This window comes from Chrysemys picta, chromosome 10 (genome assembly GCF_011386835.1).
Source record: "Chrysemys picta bellii isolate R12L10 chromosome 10, ASM1138683v2, whole genome shotgun sequence".
Taxonomy (NCBI): domain Eukaryota; kingdom Metazoa; phylum Chordata; order Testudines; family Emydidae; genus Chrysemys; species Chrysemys picta.
In genome coordinates, this window is record NC_088800.1 from 85,871,583 (window position 1) to 85,894,997 (window position 23,415).

At 46.9% G+C, this 23,415-nt stretch overlaps 1 protein-coding gene across 4 annotated transcripts in view; it reads left to right on the forward strand.

The window, feature by feature from the left end:
- The first annotated feature begins 6,024 nt into the window (after window positions 1-6,024).
- Window positions 6,025-23,415, forward strand: part of PRKCB (protein kinase C beta) — a 235,275-nt gene continuing 217,884 nt past the window's right edge. The window contains exons 1-2 of one of the 4 annotated variants that reach the window (XM_005288918.3): window positions 6,025-6,317; window positions 7,181-7,212. In XM_005288918.3, the coding sequence (XP_005288975.1) occupies window positions 6,148-6,317; window positions 7,181-7,212 (202 nt within the window). In that variant the 5' untranslated portion in view covers window positions 6,025-6,147. The remainder of the gene's footprint in view (window positions 6,318-7,180; window positions 7,213-23,415) is intronic. The other 3 variants (XM_005288917.4, XM_005288920.5, XM_065560303.1) reach the window with 3 other exon arrangements.

Consider the following 23,415-nt stretch of genomic DNA (forward strand, 5'->3'; position numbering starts at 1 on the left):
TTCAGTGAGAATTTATGTTGTACTTGTGCTCTAACATTTGCCTTCTTTGTTTTTATAACGAGACTAGCAGTGAAGGATGTTTTTGCCCCCAGTGGGTGTGTAACTAGGTCTTTCTCTCTATTCTCATCTGAATTCAGATTCTCTCTTCCTCCTTTGCTCTGGCTTATGTGCACTGAAGATATGAAATATGCAAAAATGTGAATGCAGAAAGAAAGAGCAAAGCAGCTGATGTTACGCCGGGTGCCTAGAGGAGACTCCATTTTGCCCGATATTGCCCCCAGTTCCCCCGGCTGTGCCCACACTGCAGAAATTAACCACTGATAACGGAACCATTTGGACAGCACTGGCATAAGCTGCAATGGTGCAGTGCAGCCACGTGAGTCCCGCTGTTTCAGGTGCCGCTTGGCCCCACTCCCATGCTTGTACTGTATTGCATCACTGCAGTTGCACTGCCCTCGGGGTACCTATCCAACAGATTCCCTGGTCCCTGCAGCAGCAGCTTTTGGGAGCCCAGGAGAACTGTGGGGGGAAGAGGTTACACTCTCAACATTTCCTGGGAGACTCCCCAAAATCCCCAGCCATGAACCCCATTTCCTAGGTCATTTCTCTAAAGGGAGGCCAGGATGAAAGCACAACTCTTGCTCCTCGCTCAGCAAAGAAAGTTTCAGTGGCAGCTTTTGCAGAGTTAATGGGGGAAGTCTGAAGTAGCTGCCTGCAGTGGGGTGGTGGAGGTGACCAGGCAGTAAGTATGAGACCCAGAGACCAAGACTAGCAGTTCGTTGAGCTATTGCAGCAATGGTCTTGCACCTCCAACTGCAGTGTAGCCAGCTGTGTGCAGTATGTCAGTATGAGGTTTGCCAGGAGGAGCATTGCTCCTGGGTCCAGACCATAACCACAGTCTGGTGCAATCGAGTAATCCTTGAGATTTGGAATGAGCAGCAGTTGCTGCATAAGTGTGCCAGCTGCCACAGAAATGGTGGACAGTGGGGGCAGAGGAGGACCGTGTAATAGCTAGCCTTGCTCAAAGCAAGTCTAAGCGTACCTGTGCTCTTGAGGGACCATTTTTGTGTGTGGACAAAAGAGGGGTGTTCCGGGCATGCCAGGGGAAGACATGGTGGTTAGCATGCCAAGTATAGATAGAGCCACCGAGTGCTACTGTTAGTATCTGTATATTTGATTTTGCGCTGATGCTTTTTCCACAGGCTTTCTCGGGAGGATTTAGGTTGCTCAGAAACACATCCGCAAATGAAGGGGGAAAAAAAAGCATTCTCAAGCCTCTTCAAGTTTAAATACGGAACGAAACAGTCTGGGCTCACAATGCTGAAGCATCATGAATAAATAAAAGGCTGTGGCCCATGGGCCATGACCCAGGATGCCAATGTACAAGAATCATAACGCCGTTACACTGGCGTTTCCCCAGGAACACTGTCACTGCTGCATGGGCGTGAAGATTTCTCTGCAATCTGCAAGAATCTCTCTCTTGTCCCTTTGGGTGCTGTCTTTTTGTCAGAGAGCGCCAGGCCAGTTCTTCCAGCCTTTTGTCAGAAACAAACCCTCCCTGGCACTTAAAACTATTTTTACTGCGAAGTAGAATTCAAATGTACCGAAGTAGGCAACGAAGCAAATAAACCACAGGTTGCCCTGCAACAATAGACAACTACAGTTTGCAGTTACAGTTCACCCCAGTTGACTTGTTTGCTGCAGTTTGATGCAATACCAACATCCCCTCCAGATTTCAACATGCATTTTATTACTTGCAGACTACTCGAAGAGACATTGTCGCTTAGTTTTGAAACCATATTTCACTTACTACAACTAAAATGTGACCAATGTTGGGCAGGCAAGATAAAGTTGTTTTATGCAATGTATGCTTTTCGGTGCCAACCTGATGTGCGTAGCACACAGTACGTACACACTTCCATCAGCTCAGGTTGTGACTTTTGCTCTGAAATATTCTCAGGCATAATCAGTCCATTTTAAGGTTCTGATTCTGCAAGGAGCTGAGCGCCGACTTGAGGACGGGTGTGTGACATTCCCTTCTGTAATGTCGTGCCATAGGGAGAGTCACTCTGGTGTTGTCAGAAATGCCCTAGATACCAATGAACAGTTTCTCACAGAAACTCTGGGCCTGATTCTGTTCTCACTCCTACCGGTGTAAATAGGAACTAAACCCAATGAAGTCAGTGTAAAATTTAAATTTATGGAGATATCTTATTTCCTAGAACTGGAAAGGACCTTAAAAGGTCATTGAGTCCAGCCCCCTACCTTCACTAGCAGGACCAAGTACTTATTTTGCCCTAGATCCTTAGGTGGCCCCCCTGAAGGATTGAACTCACAGCCCTCGGTTTAGTAAGCCAATGCTCAAACCACTGAGCTATCCCTCCCTGCCTCCCACCCACTACTATATTAGTGTAGTTCCCACTAATGTCTGATTGGTTTAAGGGAGAGGAAAACCAGACTCACTATTTCTTTAAATCAAAATGAAATGTCTTCCTGGAGGCTCTGCTGTAGTTCAACTACAAGTTATTGGGCTCTGGAGAGCAACCCCTGGATGAGTCCTGTGTTATGATCATAATGATCCCTTCTGTCTGTACAATCCACGAATCTATTAATTCTGTTTCTGGCAGCTCACCTCCAATGCTCCTTATGGACACTCAGAAGAACTTGGTTATTTAGCTCCCTTTATGATCACGTCCTGGTCTAACACCAGCTTCTTCCAGCAAAGCGTTTCTTGTGAACAAGATACAGTAACACAGCTCAGTCACTCAGCTCTTTCATTTCCTGGGAGCTGGCCCTTTTCCATGTGGTGTGAAGAAGAGTTCCCTTCCTAAGGATATGAATCATACCTCCAACTGAGCCTTCTCCTCATCCCTGCTGTCTCACAGCCCTCCCCATTGCTGCTTGGATTGGTGGGGGGACGGTGGGGTCTAGGAATCAGTCTGACTCTCTGTGAGTCCATGGGGCAAGGAAATCCTGTGTGCCTTGTTTTCCCTGTCTGAAAAATGGGGATAGGACTTACCTACCCTCTCAGGAGTGTTGTGAGCATTAAGCATATATTCTCTGTGAAATACTTGGAGATCCTTGGAGAAGAGAGGAGCAATAGTGCAGCAGGAGCAAAATGTCTGAAATATTTTGTACGTTGCTTATTCTCATGTTCAGTATCTTGCCCTTCTTGGCTGACAGAAGTCATGGTCTTTTTCAGAGGAATTTTTGCTTCAATCCTGTCTGCAGTTATTTCTAAATATTTTGTGAAAAGTTCCAAGTAAAGTTCCTTTAATCACCCCAAGCGATCAGAACCTCATGCTCAAAAGTCAGGACTCCCTGCAGCATATGCTGGGAGTTCTGACTTAGCAAGATGAGCATCACTTGCTGAACCACTGATGCTGCTTTCTGCAGCACCCTGTGCTTTCTTGGGAAGGCTCTCGTTCATCTTAGGTTATGACCAAAATCTCAGTGCAAGGCGGTATGGCTGCGGCCATTTATTTTTTCCTTCTTCAAAGTAAGATCACTTGCCAAATTGTTTTACAATAAGGAGGCATCAGGTGTTAGTAACAAGTCTGGGTGTTCACAGAAAGAACTTGTCAGCAGAGTTGTCTCTAAATAGGATATCTTTCAAAGCCTTTGATGAAGTGTTGCAGCTTTCTGCCAAAATTATTTATTATTATAATGTATTAGTATTAGTGTTCCTGAAGATTGGTGCAAGTCTATCCAGGTCCCAGTACATAAGAAAGGAAGCATCCATGAATGTGGGAACATCAAGGGTTAAAGCTTTTGTTGCATGGGATGAAGATACTGCAGCATTTCCAGGATATTAGGATTAGCTTTATGTTGTTTTCACACGTCTTGTTTATTCTGGAAAAAAAAACAAAGGAAAACCATCACATGATGGATTTAATAGACAGAAAATATTAAACCTCCTTAATATTAATAGAAATATTCCCATTATTGGTTTAAAAGTCAATTGAAACAAGTTTGTGTGTGGATTTAGACCTTACCCTGCACTATTTTCAACCCCAACATTGCAATATTTGGCTGGTGCAAGAGAATCAGAAAATAAAACTGACTAGGCACTAAATCTGTTTTCATTGTCCAGGATCAGGGATATGCAAAAAATAAAATAATATGCATGGCATATGAGATTTTAAAAATCCTTTCACTTTAAGTATCTGGGCTATTTTTAGTAAATTGGATAAAAGAATTGTTTAAATTATGTGATTAAAAAACAAACAAACCTGACAGTGCCTCTCAACTAATTGGCTCTGGAGTCCTCCTCCCTCCCCCGAATAAACAGGACATGTGAGAACAACATAAACAAGTCTTCAGCCTGCCTGACCTTATTCATGGTATCTAATGCTTCATTCCTGCTCTCTGAGCGGATTCCTGCACAGCTCTGGGCAAGGCACAGAGGCAGGGGTTTGCCTACAGAATCCAGCTGCAGGTTTGGGGCTTAAATTTCCCCCTCTCTGAGCCAATAAGCAACATACAAATTTCCCCCTCTCTGAGCCACCTCAGTCTGGGATACCCAATTCACATGACATCTGATCTCTCCACTATTACAATTCAGTTGCAGGAGATCAAACTAGGTCATGATGGTCTCCTCTGGCCCTTTAACTCTATGAAATCTCAGGGAAGTAAAATTTACTCTGGATATTTTCTGTACAAGACTGACATGTCCCTTAATGGTTTAAAGAAGGGATTTCCATATTACATTATTTATTTATTTTATTATGTACATGGATTGCAGTAACTCCTAGTTTGTGTTCATCCCCGATGATTACTGTGGTGGTTGTGAAGATGAGGTAGGTTGTGTTTTCTTGCCCTCCTTGAGTATTCATATAATGGGAGTGCACAGTTGTTTGTGTGTCATTTCATGAATGGTAAATAAAAGGAAGTACACTTGGCTCTAGATCTGTCATGCTTAATAGATACTGGAGAGAGACTCCGTAGGGATGTGGGGCTTTTCTCCAGGAAGAGAAAGAGGAAATGAGATTTGTTAATAACTCTGGTAATTGTTTTCCTTTCCTTTTTAAAAGATCCCCCCCCATCTCAATGAGGGATCTGTCCATCTATTCCTAATGCTCTCACTTACCTTTCCTTCTTGTGTCCCTAATCCGCCACGTTCTTCTTACAACCTGTGCTGGGGGGCAGGGCTCTTTCCTGACCCCTGGGGGCTTCTGATGGGAAGGTTTCTCCCTGCACTAGGACCCTCCTTCTCCAGGCATGTCACCCCCTGGAATGTGGCCCTCCAAGCAGCCACCTATCCAGCTCTCGCCTACAGGCCCCCTTGCCTGCCCTCAGAGATGAGCCTGACAGTTGGGGTTGGGACTCAGTTATGCAAATGAAGGAGTTGATGGGCGGAGCTAGTGGCCCTGCAGAAGGTGCTGAGGGCATGGTATGCAAATGAAGGGTGGAGATGGGGGAGATATTTTGGTGGGGGCTCCCTATGCAAATGAAGAGGGGAAGGGGGTGGGGCTTGCAGGGGGTGTTAAGGTTGCAGGAAGAGGGGGATGCTCGTTAACTGATACCTGTGAAATATACAACTAAGAGAGGGATGGGCAGAGTTTGGGGCTCCCCAGAGGATGTTGGGTGGTAGAGCTCTGGAAACAAGGAGAGGGTAGGCGGGGTCTAGGGCAGATATATGCAAATGAGGTTGTGGGAGCGATGCAAATTAGAAGTGTGTGGGCGAGTTTGCAGATCCAGTCGGGGGGGTGGGTGCCCATCAGGGGCTATGCAGATCAGGGCCAGGTGGGCGGGACTGGGAGCACTGCAGCTTTGACGCCGAGGACCAAGCTATGCAAATCAATCCGTGGTGGGAGGGGCTTGGGAGGTGCCTATTGAAATGAGTGCAGTGGGCGGGGCTGGCAGGCGGGGCTAGGGCACCGTCGCGCAAGTCAGGGGGGAATCGGTGGGCGGAGCTAGGAGCAGCGCCGCTGGTGCAGGGGGAGCGGCTATGCAAATAAAGCTCCGGGGCGGGACTTAGCATGGAGATGAGTGGGCGGGCACTATGCAGATGAGTGGGCGGGGCGGACAGAGCCTCTCGCTCTCCCTTCCCAGCTGCAGCCAGAGGTGCCGGGCGGCTGCATCCGGCTCGCGCGCAGCATCCGCACCAGCTGCGGCTCGGGCTCCGCGGGCGAGCAGCAGCGCAGGATGGCGGAGCCGCCAGCCGCCCCCGGGTCGGAGGGCGAGGAGGGGCCGGTCCGCTTCGCCCGAAAGGGGGCCCTGAGGCAGAAGAACGTGCACGAGGTGAAGAACCACAAGTTCACGGCCCGGTTCTTCAAGCAGCCCACCTTCTGCAGCCACTGCACCGACTTCATCTGGTGAGTGCGCCCGGCCGGGGCTCTCCGCCGTGCACCCTGGGGTGCAGCGCCCGGGACCCCTGCACGCGGCACCGGGGACCCCCTGCACCCCTCTGCATGCATTTCTAGGGACCCTAGCAGCCATGGGGCACTTCCTGCATCCCTTGGCGTGCACTGCCAGCCCCCTCTCTGCCGTGCTCCCTGTGGGGAGCCCTGTTAGCGCCCCCCACAACTGTGTATCCCGTGGGGGGGGGATACCTGTATCCCTGCATGCATTGCCAGGGACCCCTTGCCCCCCTTGGTTTATATGCTCTCCTAGGGATCTGTCTGTATGACTCTGTGCCCCCTTGTGTCCCCAGATAGACTCTGTATTCACCAGCTACCCCTGCCTCCTTTGGGCACCCCAGGGCATGCCCAGCTCCCTGGGACATTCACTGTGCTCCTCCCTGGCCCCTCACACAACAGCAAGTACCCAGATTTTACTGGGCACTCCTTTGTGTGCACCCCCCCCCCCGCTATCAGCTGGTAAATTCACCCCCTGTAGCTGGGGAGCAAGACTGTTAAACTAGAGCCTCCCCTTATCTCTTCCCCCACCCCCCGCTCTCCTGGTGCACCTAGCCTTTCCCCAGGGTTGTTTCTGCAGCATTGAACCAGCTGCAGGGCACTTCCCAGCCTGTCTCCCCAGGGGTGCATTTGAATGTCCCTGCAGGGCAGCAGCTCGTTGGGAACAGGTTGCCAGCTGCTGTCACTTTGCTTCCAGCTCTAGATGGGAGGATGTGAGAGGTCTCACTGGGGAGGCTCAACCCAGGGAGAAGGGGTGGGGCGGGTTAGTGTGTGGGTTGATGCACTGGGGATGCTAATTGTGTGTGTCTTTCCCTTTGCAGGGGGTTTGGGAAGCAAGGATTCCAGTGTCAAGGTAGGTGCTTCACCTGTATTGCATTTCAGCTTGTTGTGTGTATGTGACAGGGGGAGTCCCCTGCCACACAGGCCTGAGTGTGTGCAATCCCTGCCATGCTGTGCTGTGGGTGTTGTGAACAGGGGAATCTCTGGGTCTCTTATCGTGCAGCTTTGAAGTTCTCAAATGTGGCTGGGAAAAGCCCTGTGGGAGCCTAGTGCTCAGGTTTTCATTGTGCTGATGTGAAGCCAGAACAGCTCCCTGCCCTGGTGGCTTATGCCCCGGGCTCTCGGAGTGGCCAGGGCTTCCCTTCATGAGATGCGTGCAGAACATATAAGACAAGGCTGGGAAAAACAAAACCGAGAGCCCCCTCTGGTTAAGTAGCTTTAAGGTACTGACAGATACTGACAAAAGCCAGGAAGTGCGGGCGGATGGTGTGACTGGTGGGGAAGTGCAGTGACAGTGTGTCAGCCCAAACCCTCTGCTTCCCTTTTAGGTTATTTCTGTCTGTTGGGGGTGGTGTGGGGTGCTTAGTTGTTCCTTTTTGTTAATAACTTTCATTGATGACTTAATTAAAAGTGAGTTTCCCCAGCATGCTGCAGTGACTCTGGTCTCAGCTGTATCTTTACTCAGACAGGATAGGAGGGGACTCTGCAGCACTGAGGGTGGGTGTTGCCTACACCTCCATCCAATGCAAGTACATTGACCTGAGGCTGACCGCTGCTGGGGGGAGAACAGACTTGCACTAGGTGGCTATTGCTACCCCTGCTAGTGGACTGACAGCAGGTGTTTATCGTTATTGTTGTTACACCTAGTGAGATCCTAGTCCGTGACAGGAGCTCCCGTGTTAGGCAATGTGCAAAGAGACTTATAGTCTAAGTAAATGATATCTCGGCCGATGTCCTTTTCCCCAGACACCCCCCCCCCCAACAAGTCTCTCCCCCCTACAGTCAGGTGGCTATTAATGCAGAATATGTATTGGATAAAGGGGTGGCTTTGCTCTTGGAGCTATTCCAGCCTAGCATGTAAATTACCACTTCAGGAATATTGTTATTGAAAGGGGTGTGGGTTGTGGGTGGATGATGGAATCAGGAATCCAGTCAAAATTTATGCAGAAGGTACAGTCACAATGAAGTAGCTTAGTCATTTCCCCACCTCCCCACTTAATATCTAAGGGATTGGTCAATGCTTTTAAACTGAGCGCTAGTCATGTTTCATCACTTGAAATACAAGTGAGGTCCAAGGAAAGCAGTGGAGATAGGTAAACTCACTTTTTATGTACATAACCTACTATCCAAACGTGTGGCTCGTTGTGAACTAGCTATCGGCTGTCTAGTTTTGGGATTCTTGTTTAACTATGCAGCCCTGAAGAACTTGAAGGGCTGAGTTAAACTGCTTGGAAAATAAGGCTTTATAACAAACCAACAAACACCCCCCTTTAACTCTAGGGTTGTTATAATCCGAACTCTCCGTGTTTTGATAATGCTGGGGATTTTTTGTGTTCAGGGATTTATGATGTGTCCTTATTACATGAAATCGGTTTAGCCTGATTTTATACTTGGTGGCTGGCAGTTGTCACTTTATTTTTGATCTTTTTGCAGGGAAATACTTAAATACATTTAAGTATCATACGTGCACGTACAATGTAACTAGGTATTGGCTGGGGCAGTTTGGTTCAGATTTGCATCAGGTTGGAGTCTTGTTTGAAGTCCAATCAGGGCTGTGATTTATATTTTTAATGGCACTGAAATCTTGTCCCCAAATATCCATTTTGGCTGGTGGCTTTCTCTCAAGATCAGCCATTTTGCATGAGACTGAAGGCTCTGTGCAATGAAATCTCCCAAGAACAGATAGTCTTGGCAGACTTCATCTGCATCAGAACTGGAAAATGAGCTCCATCAGACTTTGGAAGTGACACAGAAACAAAACTCGAGGCATGAGATCACTGTCTCGAGATTTGAACCCACTCTGACGCCTGTCTCTACAACACCTCTGGAAGCCAGGGAGTTTTAGAGGAGAGGTTTTATTATGGCCCATTTCTGGACTATAACAAAGGTTGCAAAATACTGCAATAAGCCTAGTTCTAGTGTCCAAATACACTTGATGGGATCACTGCAGAAACTCTCCGAGATGCCAGGGTTCTGGAGATCATTCCCAATAAAATCTACTTGTAAGAGCCTAAATCATGCTGCCTGTCACTCAGAGGTGCATAACATCTGCCACTTATGTGACGGGTCTGTCTGTCTTAAACTAGCAAAACCAAAGAAACTCAGAGCTCAGACTAAAGGCCCGGGCTGACGTTGTAGCCTTCGTGCCTGCTTTTCTCTGCGTGCCAGAAAGTCGTAGTGGTGGGAGTCAAGGTCAGTGTCTCGCCAGGGATCTGTAGCCTTCGCTCTGGGGATTTGTACTTGATTTTAGAGTCACTCATCAGGTTACTCCGGTGGTGTGTTTTGTGGCTTAGCCTTGCATAGGGTGACCAGATGTCCTGATTTTATAGGGAGAGTCCTGATATTTGGGGCTTTTTCTTATATAGGCTCCTATTACCCCTTCCCCCCCCCCCCACCTCCATCCAGATTTTTCACACTTGCTGTCTGGTCACCCTAGCCTTGCAGCAAGTGCTTCTCCTCCTCCCACCCCCTCCCGGCATGTGTTATACCCAGCAGTGAGGTCGAGTTTACACATTTCTCACTTGGGGAACATGGAGTTTAGGTTAGGTTCATTTACCCACTTCATTTTGCACCACTACACCACTGGCTAAGCCCCTGTGCTACCCGCGGAAGGTTAGTGTTTCTGCTGTGAGCAGCAGCATGGTCAAAAGTGTCCATCGAATTATAACATAATTGAGAGTCAAAATCTAATAGAGAAGAGTCCGCTTGGACCATCCGCCGTGAATGCAGAATCTCTTTCCTGCTGTGTAACGTCTAGTGCTTTGCTGCGTCCTGATTCCTACTGTGGCGCTCAGCAGCAGACAGATGTGAAGGTTTTTGTAGTCTCTTTTGGAGCCATTTGGAAGTATTGACCAAGCCTGGAACCGAGCACTTGCTCCAAGGTTTAATCTGTATGGTTGTAACCAATATTAAATTAGTCTGCAGTGTGGGGTCAGCGAACAGGGTACATAAAAAGACTGTCTCAGAGTTGCAAACGCACCGCAACTGACCTTCAAATGTTGCAAACAAACCCTCCCCCCACCCTACAAACTCCTCGGTGGGACCTCCAAAACATCTGGGGGATGTCTGCACCGCACTGCGTTTGCAGCTCTGAGTCTCGGAGCCTGGTTCCATTGACTCAGGCCGGGGCTGTGTGACGTTACTGCTCGGGCTGCAGCCCCGGCGCGCTAAAATCCGGTGAAGGGGGTGCATCACAGAGCTCAGGCTTCAGCCCAAGTGGGAAAGTTTACCCGGCTATTTCTAGCCCCTGGGCTCTGAGACTTGGTGCCAGGGGTTTTTCTTCACATAAGTAATGCAGACACACAAGTCATAAGAACATAACATAAGAATGGCCGTACCGGGTCAGACCAAAGGTCCATCTAGCCCAGTATCCTGTCTACCGACAGTGGCCAATGTCAGGTGCTCCAGAGGGAGTGAACCTAACAGGTAATGATCAAGTGATCTCTCTCCTGCCATCCATCTCCACCCTCTGACAGACAGAGGCTAGGGACACCATTCCTTACCCGTCCTGGCTAATAATCATTAATGGACTTAACCACCATGAATTTATCCAGTTCTCTTTTAAACACTGTTATAGTCCTAGCCTTCACAACCTCCTCAGGTAAGGAGTTCCACAAGTTGACTGTGCGCTGCGTGAAGAAGAACTTGTATTTGTTTTAAACCTGCTGCCTATTAATCCCGTTGACTCAATAGGATTTAACCTCCTAAGTCACTTAGACATTCTTGAAAATCCCACCCCGGTCTGTAAAGGCTCCTCCTTGCCTTAATAGGGCACCCCCTGAGATATTTCAAGTTACGAGCATGCAGAAATTGTTGTTTTGTATTCAAGTAATACTTAGACTCCAAACAGATCACAGACTTCACTTGGCAGGGCGCAGCATAAACATAAAATAGGCAGTGCCTGCCCCCAAATTGCTTCCCAAATCATTAAACTTCTATGGGATTTTAGTTTTTATGTCCCTTGGTAAAGTGTTTTGAGATCTGTGGATGACAGATCTTCTCGGAGGTAGTAGAATTAAACTTAATGATTAAACTGCTGTAACTTAGTAACAGTGGAACTAATCTTTATCAGAGTCAAAACCTCTTCCACTATGTACACTAAGTTTTAAAGAGACACAATCTATGTAGAATATTTTTAGGTTTCAGATTGAAGGCACAGAATAACTTGATGTGCCATCTGCCTTTAGACCACTGATCGTCCACAGAAAACTTCAGGAGGGGTTATAATTTCTCCCGTGGCAGGAAGAAAGAACTGAGGATCCCAGGCCTAGAATCATAGGGGCCAGTCCCTTTCCCCCCAGAATTGATCAGTATTAAATCTTGATCATTCCCACCCTCTTACCTGTCAGTCTGGTGCCAAATTGGTCATCTTGTTTCAGGAGGCTAGGACAGTGCCTAACACTGGGGGTTTTGTTCATATTTGGCTCCCCCTCCAGTCAGGTGTCATAGGATACACAGTATTGGCTACTTCCACCTTTTCATGTTCTCTGTATGTATATATATTTCTTACTATATGTTCCATTCTGTGCATTGGATGAAGTGGGTTGTAGCCCACGAAAGCTTATGCTCAAATAAATTTGTTAGTCTCTAAGATGCCACAAGTACTCCTGTTCTTTTTAATAAATGGATTATTTCTAAATGGAAGAAACGATCCATAATGCAATTCTCGTTGACGGTGGGAGGCCTTCCGTATTCTGAAATGATTCCATAGTGTATTGTTTCAGTAGCAAGCACCAACTTTGACTCTCTGAAGTTCTTTAACTTCATAAAGAATCTCCTGCAGTATCTGAGAACTGAAGGGCAGTTCACGTCTATTGTATTCTATCTGGGTCTCGGCCTGTCGGTGGACAAGCATTGGGGCTTCATTGTGCTAGCGGCCTGGAGTAGAAAACCCTGTCCCAAAGAGTTGACAGTCTTGGCTGACAAGACAAATGCAGGGTTGGAGAAAGGAAGGATTGTTATACCCCTCTTACAGATGGGGAACTGAGACCCAGAGGAATTCAGTGACTTGTCCAAGGTCAAATAGAGTTGAGGCAGAATCAGGAGTTTAATCTAGATCTCCTGATTCCTAGTCCAGAGTCTTCACCACAAACCCATCCTTTCCATCAGCATAGCTGCTGAGCGGTTGCTGTGATTAAGGGCTAAAATGTGGAGAACTTAGTTCTTTATTCTGACTTAGCTATAAGAAGTGGCCCTGCATCTCTCTATTGCTGAGTCTAAGCACTTCGTTTTAGAAATCAATCCTGTCTTAGATGAAATAAAATACTTGATTTTATATAAGTGTCTGATCTGTCGCTTGGAATCTGTCGTTTGTCACTTATTACTTTGTCATTGTCGTAGGCCGCCCAGTCGGGATCTCTATCCCTTGTGCCCTTAGGAATAGCTTTCTCGTATGTGAGATGTCCATGCCAGAACGAGTTTCCATTTAGTTCTGTTTCCTTTCTCGTAGGTCTAGGTGCCTTACAATAAACTGCTGTTGAGGTTTTAAGAGTTTCCATTTATTCAATGCAAATTCAAGTCAGGTTTAATAATTTTCCCAACTATTTTTATTCCATTGTTTAGGAGACTTCAGGAAACTTGACTGAAGTATGTGTTTCCCATTTCTAAACTGCTTTCTTCTGCCTGTACCTGCTTAAATAGGCGTTCGTTTGTGCCCTGCTTTCTTTCTAGGGCATCTACGATAATTAGCTTATTAATTATTGTGATGTTCTGTATTAAGTTTGGGGAGACTGACTGGTAGTCATTTGAATGATTAAGATACCATGAATTCCACACTAATTGTTGGTCTCTCTCACATGTACCTTAAAGTTATTGAGCAACTTCTCCCTTCAGATAGAAGAATTGAATTCTGTCACCCAATCCCAGCTTCTGGCAAACAGGGGATGGATCACTTGATCATTACCTCTCTGTTCATTCCCTTTGGGGCACCTGCCATTGGCCACTGGCAGAGGACAGGATAGTGGGCTTGATGGATCTTTGGTCTGACCCATTCTGGCCGTTCTTATGTTCTTAAGAATCAAGGACGGCTCTATGTATTTTGCTGCCCAAGCACGGCAGTGAGGCAGGCTTTGGCGGCATGCCTGTGGGAGGTTCGCTGGTAACACGGATTCGGCAGTGTGCCTATGGGAGGTCTGCCGGTCCCGCGGCTTCTGCGTAGTCGCCACCGAAGCCATGGGACCGGCAGGCATGCTGCTGAAGGCAGCCTGACTGCCGCCCTCACGGTGACCGGCAGGCCTTCCCCCCGCAGCTTCCTGCCCCAGGCACGCACTTGGTGCGCTGGTGCCTGGAACTGCCCCATTAAGAATGCGTCTTTCATTAGCCAGTAGGAGTCTTGTGTACATGCTGTATCTAAGAACAGAACTTGGCCCATAGAGTCTTACGAGCTAATGATAATGCTCAGTGTATGTTGAGAAATAGAAATATTAGAAAAATGTGGTTATCACTGGGGAACTATGGATGTGTTTGGAGCTGCCGGATATGAACAAAGTTCAGCATGCAACGCTTATGTATAAGCGAAGAAAAGATACAGCTGGAACTCTTTGAGTGTCATAATGATCTGTCGTCCCTGAAAGGTATGAAAGCTTTAATGTGGCCTTGAGTGTGGCTTTTTTTTTTTTTTTTAGTACTTTGAGTTCCCTCTGCTTCTTACAAAGTTCTAAAATGGATTTCTTTCCATGCTGTGAGAACCGTGTAGAGCAAAGACGCGGGTGGGGTGGGGGGGAAATGAGCTTACCATTGGTTTATTGACCAAGTGAGACAATCCTGTATGGCATTTAATGGTCAGTGGCATTGCCTTCTGGGGATTCCTAACTGAATGTTTTGATAGTGGTAACGTTAAGCGCATTGATGGAGGTAGCGATAGACTGCAGCCTGGGAGCTCTGATCTGTAAGTGGCTGACATTAGGCTCCTTCTTTTTTTTTTTTTTTTTTTTTTTTTTTAATTTTATTATTTAAAAAAAAAATTTTTTTGGGCTAATGGCAGGTGTTTTTAGGCATCTAAGTTTAAGGTCTTATTTTTGAAAATTTTGGCCAAGGGTTTTCCGGTGGGATGGAGTTCTGCTAGTGAAGCCAAGCTTCTCTTCTAATGATCTAATGCCTTTGCCTGCTCACCTCAAGCAAGGCAAAGGTGTCTGTGCCTTGTTGAGGACAATGAGCCTCTGCCCCTTTATTGGAGTTGCTAGGCCCTACCATAGCACAAATAACTGTGAGGAGATGGAAAAACCAGGGACCTTTGTAGAACTAACCTGTAATCAGGCTTTACGGAAATTGCCTTCTTACTGTAGAAACTTGAGAGTAAGATCTTCATTCCTTTTCAATTAAATAAAACAAAACACCTGGTGCTGGGAAAAAGGACTGGTTTGAAAGCCCTGGAGAACAAAGTCTCTGTTTATCCCGAGAACTCCTATGGCCTGAGCAGTGGCAGTCTGTTTTTCTCCACATCTGTTTAGCTAATGTGCCTCAATTCTGGCTCGAAGGGAACTGTTGGTTCCCATGGCCCATTCAATCCTTGGCACCTCTGCTGAGATTGCTAACAGGAGTGCCAGTGGCTCTGGAATGAAGGCATGTGTCCTATAGGAACTGGACTTGCTAACAGCTGTTTTGTTGCCAGCCAACATGGAGCCATGTTTCTGTGTCTGCTGATCCAGGCAAGAATTAAACCACTGCCCTAGAGGTGAGGAGCCGGGCAGTAGGACTCTCACACGTGGATGTGAAATAACTTGCTCCTGTTACGGCTTGCGGCCTTTTGAATGTACCTAGCAATTGGGAAGGATTTTGGAAAGAAGAATCTTGATTCTTTTCAAAACAACAAAGTGCCTTATTTACTGTTGGAGGCTTATCTCACATGCAGCAATTTTTGTATTTCTTTATCTGACTCTATAATTAGGCTGGCTGAGGTGTGTTCACCAAGTATTTCATTTAGACTGAAGTTTGGAAATAAAATATTCACTCGTCTTACAATTCAGCTTTCTCATTTTGGCTTCAGTTTTCAAACTCAACACTTGGTTCAAAACATAAGCCGGAGAAGGCACTGTAGGATTTAATTAGAGAGAAATATCTGCCTTTAAAACCCACCCTTTCCTTCCCCCACTCCTTTGCTGCCCTCCAAACGGAAGTGAAACCCGTAATACATTCTAAAGTTGCAAATCATTCCGATGCTACATTCTGTCTTGTTTCTATCATAATTCGCTCCATGTAGCTACTCAAAATGTGTCTTTATTGACTGCAAGTGAGAAATAAAACAAACCAAACTCCAATCATTCAGAGTTGTCTCAAAACTAGTAATTTAGTGGTATACTGGAGAAATGTTAGTGATCATACAGACTAATTAAAATGGTACTACAATTACTTTTGCAACACAAATTATGTTGTTTATGTAATGCTGCAAAAATTGGAAACATCATTTTGAAGAATGTTTGAATGCCTCTGGGGTGGAACAATTCTTAATATACTTTAATATTGCAACAAGGAAGTGTGCTTGCATACAAGGAACCCAATTCTTTTTGCTGCTAGAACTGGTGCAGTTGAGCAGGTAGAAATAGAAAGGGGAAGTTGGTTTAGTCCTCTGTTTGCTTCTCCAGATGGTTAGTTTTGCAGAATTTTGATTAAAAATATGTTTGACAGACACACACAAGAAGATGCATCCTCTGAATTTAGGTTGAGTAGTGAGGCCTCCTCCAAAGTCTGCTTTAAAACAGGAGGCAAGTGGTGATAGTTCCTTCTAATTCTCCCCTATCTTGCTCTGGATTCCCCCCGCCCGCCCATAATTGCCTTCAAGGTTCATTAGCATGTTTTGGAGTTGGGAGGGAATTCTGGAACTTCAAGAATCTGCAGATGACTTGTAGAAATGTTCAGTTTGTTGCAGCATATATCACTTGGGTACATTAAGAGGCTGTGACTTAATTAGCATCTTTCTTCTTACAAGTGCATAAAAATCCATTAAGTTCATCAGGGAAATCTATTTTTTCCCCATTGCAATTAACGTCGATGGATTTTCCTTTCTAGTCTCCTGAGAAAGGATAGCTGCCACCTTTTTAAAAAAAAAAATTTTTGTTTAGCTCCAGTAATGGGGTACTCCTGTTAGGGGCAGTAATGGGGCCTGACGTGAAGCCCACTGAATATCATCTGTGTCTTTGCCTCCTGCTGCTCCGTCTGGGTAGGGGTATTTTCCCATCCCCAATAGCTGAGTATGACAACTAGGTTTATGATTAAATTCTTCGACAGTAAAGAATTCTGGTGGAAGAATAATCCAATGTTTTGGGCCTAAATGAGACCTTGATAAACAAATATTTGAAGAATAGGGTGTTTTTCCTTCCGTCTCAAGGTTTGGGATGTTTGTGCCCCAGTCCCCTTTTCCTCTCAGAGCTGGTCAGTTTTCTGACTAACCGACTTCTTGTCAGAAAAATACAAATGTGTTGAAACCAAAACTCTCTTTGAGGGAAAGGGTCCGTTTTGATGAAACTCTCCTCAGGAAACATTTCTCAATTCCAGGATGGAAGATCAAGCGAGATGCCTCCAGAGCCTGGTGGTTAGGGCACTCACCGGCATGTGGGAGGCTTCGGTTCAAGTCCCTGTTCGGAATCTGCTTCCAGTTCCTGCTCCAAATTGGTTGGAGAAGGGCCTTGAAGCTGGGTCTCCCACATCCCAGTGAGTTCCCCAAGCCACCAGGCTGTTCTGCGGTGGGTGTCTCTCTTCCTCTGTGGTTTTTCAACCAGAATGGGAGAACTTTGGAAATCTCAAATTTTTGTGGGACAGAAAAAACATTTCACACCCAGCTCTGCTGCTCAGCATCATGTGATCTTACAAACTCCTGCCATGTGTCAGGGATTGGGAGCAGGGACATGGAGTAGCATCTTGCTTCCTTTAGGGGTCAGTTTGTTTTCCCTTTTGAACAGGGAAAGCCAGAACCCTAGTTTCCAGGTGAGGTGAAGTTCATACTTCTGAAAACAAGCATTTACACGGGCACAGCACCTGATCTTGGAAAAGTAGCGTTACATCTCTTTGCAAACACAGTTTTGCATTAGCTGTGGGTGCCTGGCTTAACATTTAGTCATCCCATTTACTGTGCCAGGAAATCGAGTAGCTATAATCTGAGGCCCTGATCTTGCAATCTGATCTGGGTGGGTGGACCTTTATGACAGTGGAGGTCTGTGGGGCTCCACAAGGGTATAAGGGTTTACCTGTGTAGATCAGATGTCAGGATTGGTGCTTAATTGCAGATGTAGAAGTGGAGGCTGGGCCGTATGCCTTCTTAAAACCAGGCTCAAATTCTTTTGGGATCTTCATGGAAGTTATAATTTGAAAAGATCCATTGGGGAATCTGGTCCAGTCTTGCCTTTCTCCCAGTCAGTCAGGGCAATATTGTTTTCTAATGTTTGGTCCAGCTCAACTTAAAATGCACATCACTTGTAAATGCTTAAAACTTTTACTGCAGATTTCTGGTTCACCTTTGAACGTAGGCGCTAATGAGGCATGTGCTCATTGTGACTAAAGTTAACTTTTAATTCTCTCCATCACTCTAGCTCCATGAGGGCTTGATCCATATGCGGCGCACTTAATTAAAAAGTGTACAGTCAAAAATAAAATGTTAATAGGCCGCCTCCTGTTTCTGCCTGCAGATCTGTGCAGTAACGAGAAGGGACATTTTGCTAGTGGTGGGTGGGATGGGAGTGTGCCAAAGATAAATGTTTGGGTGTATTTCTCTGCAAAAGCCAGCTGTGAAAAGAATTAAAGTGTTTCACATTAACGTAAACACCGCTCTCGACCTGCCAAGGTCCAAACGTGGGACGGGAGCCTCTTAGACGGGTGACAGGGCTCCAGCGTGAGGGACAAAACAAAGCAGCAGCGGAGGCTGAGTGAAGTGCTGTGCAACTAATGCCTTCAGCCTGCCTTCCCGAATCACTAGTTTGGAAGTCGGTGAACTAGAACAGTTTTAAAAAGGGGAATAACCAGCCTGGGTAGGAGAGAAGTAACTGTAGGTCTTGCATGCAACACGTTCCTCATTTGTTCATAAAATGCAAATGCAAGGCAGATTTACTCAGGAAATTGCGCTGGGCTGGCTCTTAGTACAGGCAGGAGGAAAATTTCACTGCAAAAGTAGAACTTCTGAAGGTCACAAAGGGCTTTCTATTGTGTTACCGTCTGAGCTAATCTGGCCCCTGGTATGTCCTGATAGCTCCCAGAGAGGCACAGATGCTGTCAGGTTTCCTTCAGATCACTTAAGAGCCTGACTTCTCTATTGTGTGCTCTGTGATAACCAGGCCAAGGAGAGGATAAGAATTCTTCACAGAGCCTCTTCAGTGCAGCATTGGCATCACAGCAGACAAAGCAAGCGAGGTAGATAATAGGTACATCTCGAACGTTGGGGTTGTGCTACCCCTGGATTTGTCAGAAATCTCCATTAGAGCCCCAAACCATTGTGCTCTTAAGAGCACAAGCTCTGTACTGACACACAAGGAACAGAATTCAGGTACTGCACGCAGTCCCTTGTTCTCTGGGACAGGAGCATCATGTCTCTATCTCTGGCATGTCTGAGGTTCCTTGTTACATTAGGGCAACAGTTAAAGGAAAGAGCTCCCCTCTCTTCATCACAGCAGCCGAGGGGGAGGCGAGGAAGCTGTGGGGGATGTAGTATACCCAAGCCAGGGAGATGCGTGTTATTGCTCCTCCGCTGTTGGAAGGGGACAGGGTGTAGTCTCCCATGTACCCCCTTGAGCCCTGCGTAGGGGCCATGGAGGTAGCTTGCTTAGCCCTGTGGTAAGGAAGAGTATGTCCTACCTCTCAACACCAACTCCCCACAAGCCACGCTGCCTTTAGCTGACATTCAGGTCCGTCTCAATGGTTTTCCAAGTCGGCGATGGCTCTCTTCCCACGGCAGACTAGACAGGGGACAGAGGAGATGGGGGGCCAGGGTGGAGGAGGGATAGAGGGCAGAGAAGTAAAATGAATGGAGTTACTTTAAAAGTTCTCCAGACAGCAGCCCTGTGAGTGAAGATTAAAATCCCTGCTCGCAAATAGCTTCCCTGTGATGGGCCTGCACTGGCTCTCCAGTCTCATGGGGGCTAGCGTCAGGAAACATGTTGCGAACGCCGATGAGCCCACGGGTAAGCCAAGATTCTGCTAAGCTGGCGTGGAGAGCAGTTCTGAGACAGAACATGTGGGACTCCACCTGGCCTTGTCTTTATGTGCTGGAGCAGTCGGTTTCCCACAGACGCCCAGGGGCCTGAGCTGTTTGACTACTACAGATAGTGCCACATGGCCCTGTATGCTAGGCCAAACTGAGCCCTACAGATAGTCCTTGCCCTGGAGAGTAGGGGCTTAAAGACACAACTCCAGCCAGGGGAACTTGGCACTGGTTACACAGCCAAATCAAACGCTCTCTCCAGGAGAAAGCATGTGGTCTGGCAGCCATCGAGAACCTGCTTCTAGTTCTGTAATGCCAAGGATCAGGGGCTCATTGTACAAGGCGCTGCGCAGCCAAGAAACTAAGAAAATGCCAGCTTGTGCCCCAGAGAGCTTTACAAACTGTACCTGCTTTACCATACCTTGCGCCAAGGAGTCAAATATCAATGGGGGCCAGGTCCCTCACAATACAGGCAGCCCCTGTCAGGGCTCTAAACTCCTGATTAAATATCATTTTCAAGAAGTAACTGGTAGGAATGGTGATTAGAAGTAGCTGCTGTCAGCGTGCTGTCAAATATTTGTCCCTGCGCTCTTTGGGCCAGGTCTTCAAATGGTGTAATTCTCCCTCGCTCCGTTAAAGTCAATGGAGCTACAACAAAGGACGCCAGGATCCGGCCCTTCCTCTTTAATCCTTCTGGAGGCCGTTTCCCTGGATGTTTTTCTGTGCCCTGCGCTCCTCACTCATTGACTGCTCAGCACCTGCCTTCCCCACAGAACTTCTAACCTATAAGAAGTATATATGACATTTCTATAGGAGAAGGATATTTCTGCCTGCATGTGTCCCATAAAATGCAGGTGGGGGGTGACTTTGTTTTCCTTGGAGGTCAGTAGGAATCTGCATGGCATCTGCCAGTGTAAAATGGATTGAGTAGATGCATGGTGCGGGGCAGAATGTCCTTTGGCTCTCGGCGCTTCAGAGCTAGTGGGGTTGGCCCTTGTTAAAGGAAAGAAGGGGCTCCCTGCTACAGGACAGTTCCATGATAATCGTCCCTCTTCACCATCTTCGCTGATGAAACTGAGTGCAGGCTGCAATTGATTTCTTGGCTGGGGAAGCTGTGCTGATACTTTAAACTTTTCTCTTGTTAAAAAACAGCCCTACAAAACATTGGTTTTTTTGGATGTGGAACATCTGATGTCCTTGGGATTCATGTGCTTGGCTCATGTGCAATAAAATTAATTACTGCTGCTTATACGTTATCCATTTTTTATAAAGAGAGGATTGTTTTTTAACTCCTTGTTGGGACGGTAGGAAGTTTCTTCCACGTATCCCTGTTGGGTTAAGTCGTCAGGTGTGTCCTACAGTTTCTTAACTCTTTCAGTTGCTCACAGTGGCTGACCATATTGCTTCTGAAATGGAAAATTTATTCCATGAAACAATGGCTGACGTATCTGTACGGTTTCGCTGTGCAAATTCAGCTGTCAGTGCCCTTCTGCCTAGTATCTGTTTGCTGCCTGTGATGGGTATTGTCTATTGGCTGCACGCTGAACTGCAGTATATAAATCACTTCAGGACAGTTCTTCCTGCAGCTACTTCATCTGCAGGGTTTTTTTTTTAAACTCTCTCACTGTAAAATACAATTGTACTTAGCAGTTCGCGATGCAGCTCTTCCTTGTATTGTTAACGCCCATTACCTTCTGCCCAGCTGCCCCATACTCAGTGTAGTACAGTCTTCTTTCCGGTAGCTTTCTAAATAAATGGAAGGCAAAAAAAAAAAAAAAAAAGGCAACTCAGTTTCCAAAAGCATGAGACTGCAGTCAGCAAATCTCGTGTGAAAAGACGCTTCATCCAATTTCTGCTTGATGCATAGACTCTCCTGGAAAATGCTTTGGCCTAAGTCACCGTACTGTCTGTTACTATTACTACCTCAGAGTATTGAGTTACTGGAATCAGATAGCGTAAGAGAGGGAACTGGCCATGACACACATTGATAAACTAAAGTAGGTAGGGTGGTTAGTCAGACACTTCAATGTGTGCATGCTGGTCGGCTCCATGTGGATCATATTTGACCCTAGGCCCTAATCATGTCTATACATGGAATTGTTGGCTTTCAAGGGATTCAGATAGACTCGTTAGGCCACTGTTATGGCCACAACTCTCCCCATGGTGCTGAAAACTGTGCTGGGAGAACAGGGAGAGAGTTCCCAGTGTTTCACGCGAGGCCTGTTTGAGTCCAGATCTCCAGTAGGAGAGACCTGGGAGGGCACAAACTCTTTGTTTTAAGAGTTGTGGCTGAATTCCTCACCCTGAAGCTAACTTGTATTGATTTTAGTACTTTGTGTGTTGGGGCTGTGTTTTATCTGTCTAAATACATATTGCCAATTAACTCTACTACGTGCATGCAGATGCCCTCCGTACTGCCCAGACCACCTGTGAACCTCCAAACCCAGCCTCCTGGGCAAGTAGATCTTGTTAGCGCCAAGCAGGATCTGAGAAGGGATTGATCGTTTCTGGAGCAGAGTTAGTGGCTTGGACAGAGGATGCACTGCAAGGATGCCCAAGGAACAGTTCCCTTGGCGAGAACTTCAAGCTATTTTGAGTTACTGGGAAAACCAAATTTCAGGAACGGGGGGGAGTTTATGATTATATATACCATGTACATATTCTGTTTGGGGCAGAGTGGGAATACTACTTGCTTAAAGGGTCGTCTGCCTCTTCTCTGTGGGGACGAGCGAGTTAAAATTCCAACGCTATTTTCATAAACCTAGCGCTTGCCTTCTGAATTAGGCTGCTTGGATTTAGTCAGTTCCTGTGTAGCTAAAAAGATCACGATACTTGGATCATGGCTCTAAAGTGAGTGAGGTGTAAAACACCCCCCTGGCGTGTTGTTAGGATATGTTAACTGATTGTGCTGGTGGCATTCTTATCGGTTTGTGTTGTATTTTAAAATAATACAACAGTAATAGCTTCACTTGCAGAAAGGACAACGAAATACCTCTGAACAGTTAGAATGTTTTAGGTGTTGACACTTCTAATACTCTGCTAAATGCATCTTCATGAACTCCAGTCCTAGCAGAAGAGTGAAGAAGTGAAGTGTTCAAGCGGAGCAAAACGCTCTTCTTAGCTCTTGTGAATGGCTTAGGCTGACGCTCTTCAGTGGTACAAACTCTGAAGGTCATATTCAGTCTTGGGATTGTGCGGCTACCAACTCTTGCTAGTGGCTGCTCTGACGATTTTTCCTAAGATACTTAATTAACTTTAGGAAAAACAAATCTCTCTGCACATAGAGACGTCCCAATCGTTGTAATGTATTTATGTAGGAGGAGGACGGTAGGAAGTAGAGCTCCCCATTCAGCGCACAAGGACTTTGTTCCTATTCTTGTGCTCGGAGCGTGTCAAGGAGCAGGAGCCCCTCACCCTGCTGGGGAGCTGCCAAGCCCAGCAGCCGCCCGGAGCCATTGAGCTGTTTTGGTACCTACAGCGAGTGCGGCCCGAGTAGGGGGAAACGCCGACCCATCTCTCTGTCCCTGCTGCCTGTGGTCTGTCCCAAGAAAGGTGGGTCAGGAACTCACCGGCTGCCTCTGGAGTCCCAGGATCCCCATGCCTGGTTGGGCGGGAGTGGGGAAGCTGGGAGTGGGGAAGCTGCCTAGGCAAGTGCCCCAGTGGCCGAACGCCGCAGCCACCTCCGGCGCTGTGCACGCCAGCCCCAGCTATCTCAAGAGGCGCTGTCTGGAGCCCCCACAGAGGCAGTGTGGTGCAGGACACTTCTCCCTGCTGGCAGTGCCGGTGCAAACACGGAGGCAGTGCGCCTCGCTGCCTTTGATAACCGCTATTCCGGCGCAATAGCTGAGTGCTGCAGGGAGGGGCTGCTGCTTTGCTCTCCCAATCTCCGCCCATGCTTGGGAGGCTGCCGCATGCGGCCATGGTGGCTGCATTTGA